The following is a 15,422-nucleotide window of genomic DNA, read 5'->3' on the forward strand; positions in this document are numbered from 1 at the left end:
CATCCTGAAGCGATTTCTTATATGGGGTAGCTATGCCTCGTTACCAAGGCTGCACAGGATGTGTCTAAGCGTTTCTTGAACATTTGGAACATCCCACATAGACCGACTACAGGATATGGGTGTCAGACGAATGTCAAGAGCCTCATGCTTGGCTGCATCCTGAAGCGTGTTCAGCAGATGGACTCCTAGGTACCTAAGCCTCATCGCTGCCAAGGCTACCCAGGAGGTGTGCAAGCGTTTCTGGAACATCCGCAACCTTTCATTTTCTGCAGTCCTTCACATGAGCTGTGTGTCCGATGAGCATGCCTGTGAGCATCCTGCAATCCTAGAATCTGCGCTGACGGTCTGTCGCCTTGCTGCACATAATCTTGGATATGACTGGTACGCTTACAGGATACAGGTTACAGGATCTTTTAAAATTTAGCCAAATTTCCATATAAAAAAATTTATTTTTACAATTTCGCCTAATTATATGTACTTCGTAACTTTGGCCGAAAGGACATTAAAAAGCACAATGATATGATATAAAGGATAAGGTATATGTTTCGTAACCTTTAACCATTTTTTTTTGGAATGTGTTCTTAATTTTGATGTAATGTGATATAAAAAATATATATTTCGTATAATGAATGATAACTTTTAACTTTTGTAACATTTTATGGAATTAATTTTAAAATTTGTACTTAATTTAATGAAGAGTTTTATTCTTATTTCGTGTTAAAATTTTACTTAATTTTGATATAAAGGATTAAACGTAACCACTTTTGTAACTTTTTGGGTATTATGTTCTAAATTTGTATTTCCCAATTTTTGTCAAAAGGAAAATAAGGATTTTAAAAATGTTTAGATTAGAGGGATGAATGTATGCTAAAATTTGTAGTTAATTTTGATGTAGAATTTTATATGTATATGTGATGAACAATAAACCACTGTGTTTAATGTCTCATAAGAACTTAACTTATTTTTACTTCAATTTTGTTGAACTGTGTCTGCCACTGCTAGACACGTCTTGATCGTTCGTTTGCTTGCTTATTACTAAATTTTCAATTCTTACGTAACTATGTAGGTCATATAGGTTTATAAAGAGTGACAGAGACAGAGCATACCAGACTGGCGCCAGTATATTCTAGAAAACTTAAGAGAAAATACAAAAACAAAAGCATTGTGAGATGTGCAAGATCATTCATGAGTCTCTGCCTTGCTGCGTATAGCAATGTACGTTAAATGACAATTGGTTCCTCAACATCCCGCCCCCCCCTGAAACTCCGTTTCTGAACCAGGTAGGGCTGCAATCTTCGTGATAGGGCGAGTGACTTCTCCTGATTTGGTGAGAACCTGAACCGCTCTGACGAGGCCATCATCTCCTGTGAACACCTGAGTTACCCGTCCTAAGAGCCATGCCGATGGAGGCGCGTTAGAGTCCTTGATCAGGACAAGATTACCGATCGCAATGTTTGGTAACTTGGTGGTCCATTTCGGGCGCTGTTGTAGCGATGTCAAGTATTCTTGATGCCAACGCTTCCAAAATCCTTGAAGCATTGCTTGAACATGCTGCCAGTAGCTTAATCGATTGGTCGGAATCTGCAAATAGCTGTCTTCAGGAACTGCTGTATATGTTCTGCCAATTAAGAAATGTGCCGGTGACAGGTGGGCAATTTCAGTATCCGATCCTGTGCAAATGGTCGCGAATTAACGACAGATTCTATTTGCGAAAGCAGTGTGTGCATCTGCTCAAAGGTGAGGACGTTGGTTCCTATTACACGTCGCAAATGCAGCTTAACCGAGCGTACTGCCGACTCCCACTTACCACCCCAGTGTGGTGAATATGGAGGAATAAAATTCCATTTGATGCCTTGATCCGCAAGGGCTTTTGAAACGACATCATTGTGCTCGCGTGAAGCGAGAAGCTGTACCATTTCGTCTAGTGCACGTTTTGCGCCAACAAAGTTGCGCCCGTTATCGCTATACATTTGGGAGCACTTCCACGACGAGCCATAAAACGTTTTAATGCCGCCAAGAATGTGTCGGTGCTGAGATCAGTGGCCAGCTCCAGATGAAGAGCTGAAGTAACCATACATACAAACAGGCAAATGTAGCCCTTTTCCTTCCTGGGGTTTCGTCCCTTGTGAACCTTCAGCAAGATAGTCCAGCATAATCGCATCCAGTATGCTCAAATGGAAAGGCTTGTCGCACTCGAACAGCCGGTAAATTTGCCATAAACTGATTTGCTGTGTGATGGCGCTGTCTAAAACAGTTTAAACACTCATGTGTGATACGTCGAATAAGATTTCGTGCGCCAATGATCCAATATTTCTGGCGAATTATTACAAACATTGCTGAAACTCCTGGATGAAGATTGACCTTATGCTCATGTTTCAGCAGCAATTCCACAAGGCGATGTTGTTTGGGCAAAACTACTGGATGCTTGGCATCTGCAGGCAATTGCGACCTTTCCAAACGTCCACCCACACGTATAATTCCATCTTCGTCAACGAAGGGAGATAGTTTGTTTAAAATTGATCGTCGCTCCAAAGATTGCTTCCTCAAAAGCAGCTGTCTATCGTCATTGAATTGATTTTGTGCCTGTCGTAGGCAAAACTTCCTTGCTCTGGTGATTTCATCGAACTTTAGAGGTCCTGAATATTTAGACTTGCTTGATCGGATTCGATGAACGAAGCGGAATACATATGCGACCACTCGAACCAGTCTGATCCAAGATGATGTCCTTCCGAGTAGTACCTCAAATGGGGAATCCTCAATATCCTTGGAAATGGTTGTCAAGATATTGGTTTTGAACTCAAGTTCTGCTGCTGGCTTGAGAATTGAGCAGCAAGTTGGTGGTCTATTCATTGTCTCTGAGTATAGTGTACAGTCGTGCAGCCAAGATGGTCCCTTCCACCATAGATCAAAGTTAATTAAGTCACTCGCTAGCATGCCTCGTGATGCACAATCTGCAGGATTCTCTTTAGTGCTGACATGTCTCCAAGCGCTACGTGGTATGGTCTCTAGTATTTCTGCCGTTCGGTTGGCAACAAATGTTTTAAGTTTACAGGGTTGATGCGAAAGCCATGACAAAACGATTGTAGAATCGGTCCATGCGTGTATCTTAACATCCTTCTGGCGCAGACCAGACCTTACTGCTTGGAATAAACGAGCTAATAGTAGAGCTCCGCAAAGTTCCAATCGTGGCAACGACTTCTGCTTTAATGGTGACACTCTTGTTTTAGCTGCAATGAGTGCCACTCCGATGCTTCCATCTAGGTGTGTCACACGGTTGTAAATGACAGCAGAGTAAGCCTTTAACGAAGCATCTGAAAATCCATGCAGTTCGATGTCATCGGGTTGATTGTCTACAAATCGAGGTATCTTCAGGTTCCTTAACGTGAAAATGTCCTTTCTGAATGTTTGCCATAAGTGCGCTTGCTTCGTTGGCAGTTCCGAGTCCCAATCCAGATTAAGCAGCCATAATTCCACCACTGGCGCCAAAATGCCGAGTGGGTCAAAGATGCGTGCCGTGTCAGATAGCACTTGTCGCTTCGTACAAGTCATATGTTCCGATAATGAAACCTTATATGTTAGGACGTCTTCTCCAGGACGCCAATGCAGCCCAAGCACCTTTGCTGCCATCTTTGAGAAATCGATTTCATTTCCCTCGTTGCTGGCAATTCGTTTACTATTCGAGACCCATTTGCTTAGCTCCAATTGTGCCCGTGACATAAGGAGTATCAGCTCTTCCTTAATGTCGAGCAGTTCTTGTTCGTTCATGGCTCCTGTCAGTACGTCATCGACGTAGAAATCATCCAAAAGTATCCTAGCCGCCCTTGGAAACTCGTATTCGTGATCAGTTGCCAGTTGTTCCAGCACTCTAACTGCCAGAAACGGTGCACATGCCGTGCCATAGGTGACTGTGGTCAACTTGTAATGCTTCAATGGTTCCTCAGGGTCTTCTCTCCAAAGGATTCGTTGAAAATTCTGATGTTCAGGGCCACTAAAATCTGTCTGAACATTTTGACGATGTCCGCCGAAAATACGAATCTGTTGCATTCGAAAACGCAGACAAACGTCGAAGAGGTTGCGTTGTATACATGGGCCAATGTGAAGTGCGTCGTTAAGAGATCGTCCATCCCGATCTTGAAATGATCCATCGAACACCACCCGCAGCTTGGCGCCTATGACTGGATGGTGTGGCAAATAGAATGACTTCTTACATACGTTTGTGTCTTCGTCTGCAGCTACTTCCTTCATGTGACCCAGCTGGATATACTCTCTCATAAACTGAGTATATTTTAACTTCAAGCTGGAGTCCTTCATTAGACGACGCTCGACTGCGAGAAAGCGCGATCTCGCACCTTGAAATGTATCCGCAAATTGTGGGTTTTGTTCCTTGAAGGGCAAATCGACTATGTACCTTCCATTCGAGTTGCGGTTGTGGGTACGCCGGAAGTGCGTTTCGACCTTTTCATCCTCTTCGTTTACAGTTGTGTGTGATGGAACTTCCTCTAGTTCCCAAAATCTTTGCAGTAGTCCATCTATATTAACCGTAGTCAGCAATGACGTAGATGATGTTTGCAATCTTGAAGTGTATACCGATGTGATTACCCATCCAAATATGGTGTTAACTGCAATAGGGTGCCCTTGACCATCGCATAACTTCTCTCCGGTGAGAACTAACCAAATGCAATCATTGCCCAGCAAAATGTCGATTGAGGCGTTAGTTCTGAAGTCAGGGTCAGCCATTTGGTATCCATTAAATACCGACAGTGATGAAGCATCAATGTTTTCACGTGCCAATGGTGAGGTGATCTTTCCTAAAATGTGAGCTTTAATATCGATGCAATGACTCGACACATGAGACATCATCTGGAGAGAGCAGAAACCTCTTGTTATTCCTGCCTTGACGTCTGAGATGCCCGATGTGGCAACTCGAAATGGCGAACGTGCAAGCCCCAACGTCTGTACGCACCGTTCCGAAATGAATGACAGGTCTGAGGCGCTATCCAATAAAATACGGCACGTCAGCAAGGCTCCTTGAGATCGACGGTACAAGCAGTAGGTAGAGTGCTTCTTCGTTGGCCATTTGGCTTACTGGGTCTGGTAACATTCATCATTGCTATCGCTGATGCCGCTGGTGACTCCTCAGAAGCCTGGCCTGAGTTGCCTTGGTGCTGCTCTGCGCTATTTTGCTGTGTAGAATGGCCTTCAGAATGCAGCATAGAATGATGGCGGCGCTTGCAATACTTGCAAGAAGACTTCGAGCCACAAGCGCTTACTCCATGTCCAGTTCTCAAACAATTAAAACACATATGTTTCTCCTTCGCAAAGGTGTAACGTTGCTTGACAGTCAAGTTCTGGAATTGAGGACAGCCGACAGTATGTGCTCAGTACTATGACATTTCATACAATTACCTGTAATGGCAAGCATGGTGCGTGCTTGCCTTTTTCCTTTTTCATCCCTCGGTTTGCTCGCTGCATGATCGACCACTTGACTGAGCTCAAGGCGATCGCATCGTGAGTCCAAAAACTTGAGCAACTCTTCAATGGTAGGATTTTCGATATCTTGGCTTTTGTCGATCCATTCACGTCGGGTAGCCTCATCAACCTTGTTGATGAGCAAGTATATGAGCCAACAGTCACGGCCCGTTTGTCCAGAAGCGTCTAAAGCCCGAATAACATCACTGGCTCCGCATGTCAGAGCGCGTAGCGATGATGAGTTTTGCCCAACAGCTTTTGGCAATGCGGTGAATGTGTCCATCAGTAAATTCACCAAGTAACGGGGCTTTTCATATCGATCACTCAATGATTTCCATGCAACGTCGTAATTTGATGCCACCACGGGCAAATGCTGGATGAGTATCGCTGCTTCTCCTATGACGCATGACTTCAGGTGATGAAACTTTTGGATATTCGTCAAAGTTGCCTTTCCGTGAATGGTACTCTCAAACAGGTCTTTAAAGGCATGCCATTCCTTGTAATCTCCACCGAAGGGCTTGATGTTGATTTTCGGTAACTCACAATCTCTTGGTGCCGCTGTTGCAACCGACTGTGAGCCTGACGAAGACGAAGATTGCTGTGGCGAGAGCAATCTCTCAACCAATAGTTGCTGCTGCTCCATTTGCCGTTGCTGGTGTTCCATTTGACTCTGCATCTGGAGTTCCATTTGACGCCGCTGGTGTTCCATTTGACCCTGCATCTGGAGTTGTAGTTGTTGCTGTTGATTCTGCATTTGTTGCAGAATTCCTTGGAAGAGCGAACCATCGTTACCAGCCGCGCCGATTTCTTCCAACTTGCCAGACGGAGCCAAGGCAGCCTTAAGGCGGGCATTTGCTATTTCATATTTCTCCTCGTATATCCCGAAGTCTTCGGTAGGGTCCACATAACCCTCTAGTTTGTCGTATTTGGCCAATTCGTCGCCAGACTTCACGAACTCTTTCCACGCATTGGACAAAGTTTCCAATTTGGTGTCAATTGCGAAGACGTCGGCATCCTGTGCAGGATTCTCTGCATATCCATATATGCGGGTAATGGTTGTCTTCAATCTCCCTCTGGCCTTTATGAATATTTTCATTTCCTCCATGATGAGATGTCAAGAAATTTCCACTGCTTGTGTGGACCAAAAATTTCATGACGCGTGTTTCTCCCAGAGATGTGTTCCCTCACGATCTCGTCGATTATATCGATAACAGATACCGATAGGCGAGTGGCGCCACCGTTTGTCCGCGCTTTTTCCAATAAGCACGCGATTGTCTACTCGATAGTAGGCCAGAACTATCGACTACTAACTTTGAGGTTAACAATTAATTGCAACCACGTTGCAACAAATTATCAAGCAATGAGTAACAAACAAACAATGCCCAACGATCCGGCTCGAAGGACCAAATTATGATGAACAATAAACCACTGTGTTTAATGTCTCATAAGAACTTAACTTATTTTTACTTCAATTTTGTTGAACTGTTTCTGCCACTGCTAGAACACGTCTTGATCGTTCGTTTGCTTGCTTATTACTAAATTTTCAATTCTTACGTAACTACGTAGGTCATATAGGTTTATAAAGAGTGACAGAGACAGAGCATACCAGACTGGCGCCAGTATATTCTAGAAACTTAAGAGAAAATACAAAAACAAAAGCATTGTGAGATGTGCAAGATCATTCATGAGTCTCTGCCTTGCTGCGTATAGCAATGTACGTTAAATGACAATTGGTTCCTCAACAATATGTATGTTTGTATTCAAATAATTTTCAAGCTCGCATTACTCGTATTTCTAGGTAACTAGATTGACTTGCTATGATTTATTTATACCGCCTTCTAAGACCCTTGAAAACAGGTCATTACATGGCATGGCATGACACTTGTTGGCATGCAGTTTGTCTCTCTTTCCGCCCCCATCCCACCATGACTCGAACCCGCTTCCATTTCAAGTACCTCCTCCCCACACCAATACTTTGACAGTTTGCCATTTACTACGGCAAAGAATTTGAAACTTGTTGCTGATGTCGAGATGCTGATGATTTCCCATCTCACATCTTTTGGCATGCCATTTGGCTGGGGCTCTGGTTTTTTTCTTCTTCTCGTTTAACGAAGCTAATTAAGGACACTGTGGGCACGGGATTATGTTTATAACTTACAACAACGCAGCAAATGGATTTACGGAAAAGCAAATGTGGCCTTGGGACAACTAGTTAAAGTACATGAAGACAACGTGCCGGCTCAACATTGGCCTTTAGCTCTTTCTAACACTACTCTTGTAGTGTCTGTAAATGCCGGACCTGATGACAAAATTCGAGTAGACGAATTTAGGACTGCAAAAGGAATCTTCAAAAGGCCAATTCACAAGATCGCTCCGCTTCCAGAAGCATTTATTTGAAAGTTGGTTCTTTCAACAGGGGGAGCATGTTGGAGGAGAACTCCTGAATTTAAATTCATTAATTTAATTATTCTGAAATATAACATTGGTTAAAAAGCTAAACTATCGATATATCGCAAGCTCAAAGAGAGTTCAATCTAGCATCACTGCATGTAGGCTTGTATATACTGCAGGCGTTGTATATCTCGGATTCAGCCGGATCGGATCACTATATCATATAGATCCCTTAGAAATGACAAAGTCACGAACAGTGACTTTTCTTAATAACTTCATTTTTTTCTGAGCTACTGTCGTGAAATTTCACATTGGTGAGTTAATTACACATATAAACGAATATGCCAAATTTGATCAAGATCGGATGACTATATCATATAGCTCCCATAGGAACGATCTTTCGAAAACAGTGACTTTTGTCAATAATTTCGTTACTTTTGACGCGATTGCTTTCAAATTAAACATTTGTTAGTTTAATATATCTGTTAATGACTGTGCCGACTTTAATAAAGATCGGGTTACTATATCATATAGCTCCCATAGGAACGATCTTTCGAAAACAGTGACTTTTGTCAATAACTTTGTTACTTTTGCCGCGATTGCTTTCAAATTAAACATTTGTTAGTTTAATATATCTGTTAATGACTGTGCCATATAGCTTCCATAGGAACGATCGGTGGAAAACAGTGACTTTGATCAATATCTTCGTTATTTCCTATGCTAAGATTGTAGGCCGTTCTTTCGGAAACATTAGCCTTTTTAGCTTAAACGTTTTTCCACTTTGATTGCTATAGGTTAGGAAAGAGTTACCAAAAATGTTGCAAGGGTATACAAACTTTGACGCTGTCGAAGTTAGCCCCGGCCCTTTAGTTTTTCAGTAACATAGTAAAAATCATGTGTGAATTCTTTGATAGGCATTTTTTCTTTATATTTTCAAAAAAATTTTTGTTTGAGTTTTTTTCTTTTAGATATTTAATTTTTCTTGACTTTTCTTTTGCAAACGGATATATATATATATATATATATATATAGTATAATTAATGCTTTGAGCAATTATTTTTTCATCTTCTATCCACGATAGCTTGTTTTTCAGTAACATAGTGCAAATCATGTTTGAATTCTTTGATAGGCATTTTTTCTTTATATTTTCAAAAATATTTTTGTTTGAGTTTTTTTCTTTCAGATATTTAATTTTTCGTGCCTTTTCCGTTTGCAAACGGAATTCTTAAATGTCGATTTTTTTTATTGAAAAGTTTGACTTTTTGTTTTTCTTTTCCTAAATTCTCTGACATTTCAAAGTACTTTTTTCTGTAGTACGCTTCATTTTGCTCTTTTTTAAGGCAATTTGCACAAAATTCAATGTGTCTCAATAGAGCTGCAATTATTCTTATTTCCATTACCAACCTGGGTTGCAGCTTTTGGAAAATTTAAAATTTCAGAATCTTCTTCTGTGCAAAAATCATACACATCATAATTATTATCTCTTTCCGAGATATTCAACTTTATGTCGGTTTCTTCAAATAAGCGAAGAGTCGGTGTAGCACCTGCTTTCAGATATTATACGACAATTTTTTTTCAAAATGTAAGTTGCAAATCAACGCCTTGTCAACATTGACGTCAGATTGCAAATTACATTTTGAAACCCACTGGCGACGGACAGCATCGTTTTTACGAAACTTAAAAAGCCGTACGGGAAAGTGCTCTGATCCATCTCTGTGGCTCTTCAGGCAAGACTTAATAACATACTTAAGCGTACTTTTCCTACCATGCGTCACTTCTCCAGCAAAACTGTTGACTCTTTGACCTACAATGTTTGGCCATAAAAAGAAACTGATACAACTCAGAAATGCATTTCAAAGACCACGTAAAAGTGGTGTCGACAGAATTTCGCTGCTTGTACAAACGTACACATTTTGTTTTTTCTTTTTTTACTTCTTTTTAGTCTTACTAATTGAAAATTGAAATATCATATAGCCGCAATATTTCAAACGAAATTGCAGCACCCGCAGCCCATTGAAAATTTTATCAGGCAAAATTTATGCAAGAGCCTAAAGCCTCAAATGGAATGAAGTGAAGTTATGTTAGTTAATATGAATTATTTTTTTCGGTTTGTTTTTTGTTTAAGCACTTGGTAGTATACAAATGATTGCCGTTTATTGTCACATGCAAGAACGCGACGAGGCGTTGCTGCATGCCCCTCACACATTTCGAGTTGGAGAGTTTGATTAATTATCTGAAATGTCAAGGCAAATCTTAACAAAATGGGACAAGGCAAAACTGAAACTGTTTAAACAATTAACACCGGAAACCAACTTCTAAGCTTCGATCTTCGCATGTTGCAAAATTAACAATTATCATGATATTTCAGTTTTCAGTTTAAAATTTTGATTGAGCAAGGATATAGTTAAAAATGAAGTAAGTCGTCTCGCCGACTTGGGTATACCATAAACCAGGTGAAACAAATATTTCAAATTTCGAAAACCAAATGTATGTCTATTAAATTGTTTTAACATGCCTCATACCACATGCTATTTCGCTCACTCTACAAACACACGAGCACTCTAGCGCCGCCACTAGCCAACGCCAATTCTGCCCTTATGGATCGCGTAGCGAAATACATTCATACGTATATTTTGCATGTTTCTAGTCCGATTTCAATCAAATTTGGTAGTTTGATATAGATAAGATTAACTAGTCTGCCACATTTGATCGCGTTGGTCAAAAAATTGCAAGAGCCAATCGGTTTTTTTAAATTAAGGAGGCGTAAGTGGGCGTGGCAACATATTAAAATATATATATTCTGCGCGCATACTAAGCCAGTATACATACTAAATTTGGTGACTTTAGCTTTGTTAGTTTTCGAGAAAATCAGTTTTGTTTATTTTTCGGGGGCGGAAATGGGAGTGGCAAAATTGTTAAATAGTCAATATCTGCGCGTCTATTAGGACAGCTTACATACCTAATTTAATGTCGGTAGCTTTCATAGTTTTTAAGAAAATCAGTTTTATGTGAATTGCGGGGGCGGAAGGAGTCGTGGCAAAAAGTTGGAACAACTTTTTTCTGCGCGGCAACTAAACAAGTATATAAACCAAATTTGATGTTTCTATCTGTTATACTTTTTAAGAAAAGCAGTTTTATGTAAATTCTGGCGGCGTGGCAAAAATTTAAAACAAACTCGATAACTGTACATACCACACGAGTCTGCATACCATTTGATGGCTCTAGCTCTTATAGTCTCCGTGATCTGCGTGTTCATAGAAACGGACGGACGGACGGACGGATGGACAGACGGACATGGCTAGATCGACTCGGTTGTTGATCCGAGAATATATATACTTTGTGGGGTCGGAGATGCCTCCTTCTGCCTATTACATACATTTTGGCGACTTTAATATACCATTTCACCCTATGGGTGTATGGTATAAAAACCGAGATCGACTTTAACTTTTTATGCTTCTCTATCTATTACCGAATTGTAAAAACTGAAATTCATTAAAATTTCTACTAACATATTTGACCTACAATTGAAAAACCATCAAACTTATTCTTATATTCCAAAATGGTGACACATTTGCCTACATTCTAAAGAGAGAATTTGACAGTGGCATAATAAAAGTTTACCTATGATGACTTTGGAATTTATTGTAATGGACAATGTTCAGTGTGGCGATTTGAATAAACAATTAGACAAGCGAAAACAAAACGATCGTTTCATGAAAACGAACAAGAAAACTGAATTCATTTTGGTGGAAAATAAAAGAATATTAAATATGCAATAGAGATTGACAAAACAAAAGACATACATGCATATCTCATCGTCGGCCTTTTCAAGTTTGCCGCTGGCGACCTTTCAAACTGTCATTTGTCTGCCCAACTGGTTGGCAAACAATGTGGCCAAAAGACACCTACCTACCTAGATTCAATAGTTGGACTGGATTTCGTATGGACATCCGTTGACTGCAGAGACTGCAAGTTTCCATTGTATGTAGTCAGTATTTGTTCACCACGGAAAAGGGCTTCTTAAATACATGATGCTGGACTTAATTCCATAAATATATTCATACAAATGATATGCCTATATTCTTAAATACCTCAATGAGTAATCGGTTCAATCAAATTGCAAAATCCTCCAAATCGACATAAAATCAAAGCCGTCGTAATTGAAAACTGCTGCGTTTTTGACATTTGATTGTGAACCTAAGAGAACAAGACGAATTTGGCGAATTTCGTACACCTAAAAGTAAATATCTGCGAAAAATTTAATGTGGTCATAAAATTTTAATTTGTGACTTGTTTTCGAAACGATGTTTGAATGTTGTATGAATGTCGTAGACGCGGTTTCGAAGTTTGAATTTAGTTCGCGTTTTTAGGAAACACTAATATAAACGGGATATATAGATACTTTTAAAACAAAACAACCACGAAACACCATAAACTTAAATTTTTAAATACTGAAATTTTAACGAACACTAAGTTTAATTTTTAATTAAAAAATTACTTCCCGATTTTTGTGCTTTTTGTGTAATTTTGATAAAGAATCGTTTGTTTTTCACTTAATTTTGATGTAAAGAAGTTATTACTTTGCAATTGTTAAATATAATGGTTAGATTTTCTAGATATAGGTGAGGTTAGTTTAAGCAGGCCATCCACTAGGAGTCCCACAGACAGATTTTCGTCCGTGGGGTGCGGGAGCGGGGGCTTATATCTGACAGGACATCAAGAGTTGCTAAATTGTTCGCTTGGCTGCATCCTGAAGCGATTTCTTATATGGGGTAGCTATGCCTCGTTACCAAGGCTGCACAGGATGTGTCTAAGCGTTTCTTGAACATTTGGAACATCCCACATAGACCGACTACAGGATATGGGTGTCAGACGAATGTCAAGAGCCTCATGCTTGGCTGCATCCTGAAGCGTGTTCAGCAGATGGACTCCTAGGTACCTAAGCCTCATCGCTGCCAAGGCTACCCAGGAGGTGTGCAAGCGTTTCTGGAACATCCGCAACCTTTCATTTTCTGCAGTCCTTCACATGAGCTGTGTGTCCGATGAGCATGCCTGTGAGCATCCTGCAATCCTAGAATCTGCGCTGACGGTCTGTCGCCTTGCTGCACATAATCTTGGATATGACTGGTACGCTTACAGGATACAGGTTACAGGATCTTTTAAAATTTAGCCAAATTTCCATATAAAAAAAGTTATTTTTACAATTTCGCCTAATTATATGTACTTCGTAACTTTGGCCGAAAGGACATTAAAAAGCACAATGATATGATATAAAGGATAAGGTATATGTTTCGTAACCTTTAACCATTTTTTTTTGGAATGTGTTCTTAATTTTGATGTAATGTGATATAAAAAATATATATTTCGTATAATGAATGATAACTTTTAACTTTTGTAACATTTTATGGAATTAATTTTAAAATTTGTACTTAATTTTAATGAAGAGTTTTATTCTTATTTCGTGTTAAAATTTTACTTAATTTTGATATAAAGGATTAAACGTAACCACTTTTGTAACTTTTTGGGTATTATGTTCTAAATTTGTATTTCCCAATTTTTGTCAAAAGGAACAATAAGGATTTTAAAAATGTTTAGATTAGAGGGATGAATGTATGCTAAAATTTGTAGTTAATTTTGATGTACAATTTTATATGTATATGTGATGAACAATAAACCACTGTGTTTAATGTCTCATAAGAACTTAACTTATTTTTACTTCAATTTTGTTGAACTGTGTCTGCCACTGCTAGAACACGTCTTGATCGTTCGTTTGCTTGCTTATTACTAAATTTTCAATTCTTACGTAACTATGTAGGTCATATAGGTTTATAAAGAGTGACAGAGACAGAGCATACCAGACTGGCGCCAGTATATTCTAGAAACTTAAGAGAAAATACAAAAACAAAAGCATTGTGAGATGTGCAAGATCATTCATGAGTCTCTGCCTTGCTGCGTATAGCAATGTACGTTAAATGACAATTGGTTCCTCAACATCCCGCCCCCCCCTGAAACTCCGTTTCTGAACCAGGTAGGGCTGCAATCTTCGTGATAGGGCGAGTGACTTCTCCTGATTTGGTGAGAACCTGAACCGCTCTGACGAGGCCATCATCTCCTGTGAACACCTGAGTTACCCGTCCTAAGAGCCATGCCGATGGAGGCGCGTTAGAGTCCTTGATCAGGACAAGATTACCGATCGCAATGTTTGGTAACTTGGTGGTCCATTTCGGGCGCTGTTGTAGCGATGTCAAGTATTCTTGATGCCAACGCTTCCAAAATCCTTGAAGCATTGCTTGAACATGCTGCCAGTAGCTTAATCGATTGGTCGGAATCTGCAAATAGCTGTCTTCAGGAACTGCTGTATATGTTCTGCCAATTAAGAAATGTGCCGGTGACAGGTAGGCAATTTCAGTATCCGATCCTGTGCACAATGGTCGCGAATTAACGACAGATTCTATTTGCGAAAGCAGTGTGTGCATCTGCTCAAAGGTGAGGACGTTGGTTCCTATTACACGTCGCAAATGCAGCTTAACCGAGCGTACTGCCGACTCCCACTTACCACCCCAGTGTGGTGAATATGGAGGAATAAAATTCCATTTGATGCCTTGATCCGCAAGGGCTTTTGAAACGACATCATTGTGCTCGCGTGAAGCGAGAAGCTGTACCATTTCGTCTAGTGCACGTTTTGCGCCAACAAAGTTGCGCCCGTTATCGCTATACATTTGGGAGCACTTCCCACGACGAGCCATAAAACGTTTTAATGCCGCCAAGAATGTGTCGGTGCTGAGATCAGTGGCCAGCTCCAGATGAAGAGCTGAAGTAACCATACATACAAACAGGCAAATGTAGCCCTTTTCCTTCCTGGGGTTTCGTCCCTTGTGAACCTTCAGCAAGATAGGTCCAGCATAATCGCATCCAGTATGCTCAAATGGAAAGGCTTGTCGCACTCGAACAGCCGGTAAATTTGCCATAAACTGATTTGCTGTGTGATGGCGCTGTCTAAAACAGTTTAAACACTCATGTGTGATACGTCGAATAAGATTTCGTGCGCCAATGATCCAATATTTCTGGCGAATTATTACAAACATTGCTGAAACTCCTGGATGAAGATTGACCTTATGCTCATGTTTCAGCAGCAATTCCACAAGGCGATGTTGTTTGGGCAAAACTACTGGATGCTTGGCATCTGCAGGCAATTGCGACCTTTCCAAACGTCCACCCACACGTATAATTCCATCTTCGTCAACGAAGGGAGATAGTTTGTTTAAAATTAATCGTCGCTCCAAAGATTGCTTCCTCAAAAGCAGCTGTCTATCGTCATTGAATTGATTTTGTGCCTGTCGTAGGCAAAACTTCCTTGCTCTGGTGATTTCATCGAACTTTAGAGGTCCTGAATATTTAGACTTGCTTGATCGGATTCGATGAACGAAGCGGAATACATATGCGACCACTCGAACCAGTCTGATCCAAGATGATGTCCTTCCGAGTAGTACCTCAAATGGGGAATCCTCAATATCCTTGGAAATGGTTGTCAAGATATTGGTTTTGAACTCAAGTTCTGCTGC

At 40.4% G+C, this 15,422-nt stretch overlaps 1 protein-coding gene across 1 annotated transcript; it reads right to left on the reverse strand.

The window, feature by feature from the left end:
- Positions 1-13,847: 13,847 nt before the first annotated feature.
- LOC124461757 lies at positions 13,848-14,525 on the reverse strand. Its single transcript, XM_047013219.1, has one exon. It carries the CDS (start codon positions 14,523-14,525, stop codon positions 13,848-13,850), a length of 678 nt encoding a protein of 225 aa, XP_046869175.1.
- Between the last annotated feature and the right edge of the window lie 897 nt (positions 14,526-15,422).

This window comes from Drosophila willistoni, unplaced genomic scaffold, assembly GCF_018902025.1.
Source record: "Drosophila willistoni isolate 14030-0811.24 unplaced genomic scaffold, UCI_dwil_1.1 Seg625, whole genome shotgun sequence".
In the NCBI taxonomy this organism is placed as follows: domain Eukaryota; kingdom Metazoa; phylum Arthropoda; class Insecta; order Diptera; family Drosophilidae; genus Drosophila; species Drosophila willistoni.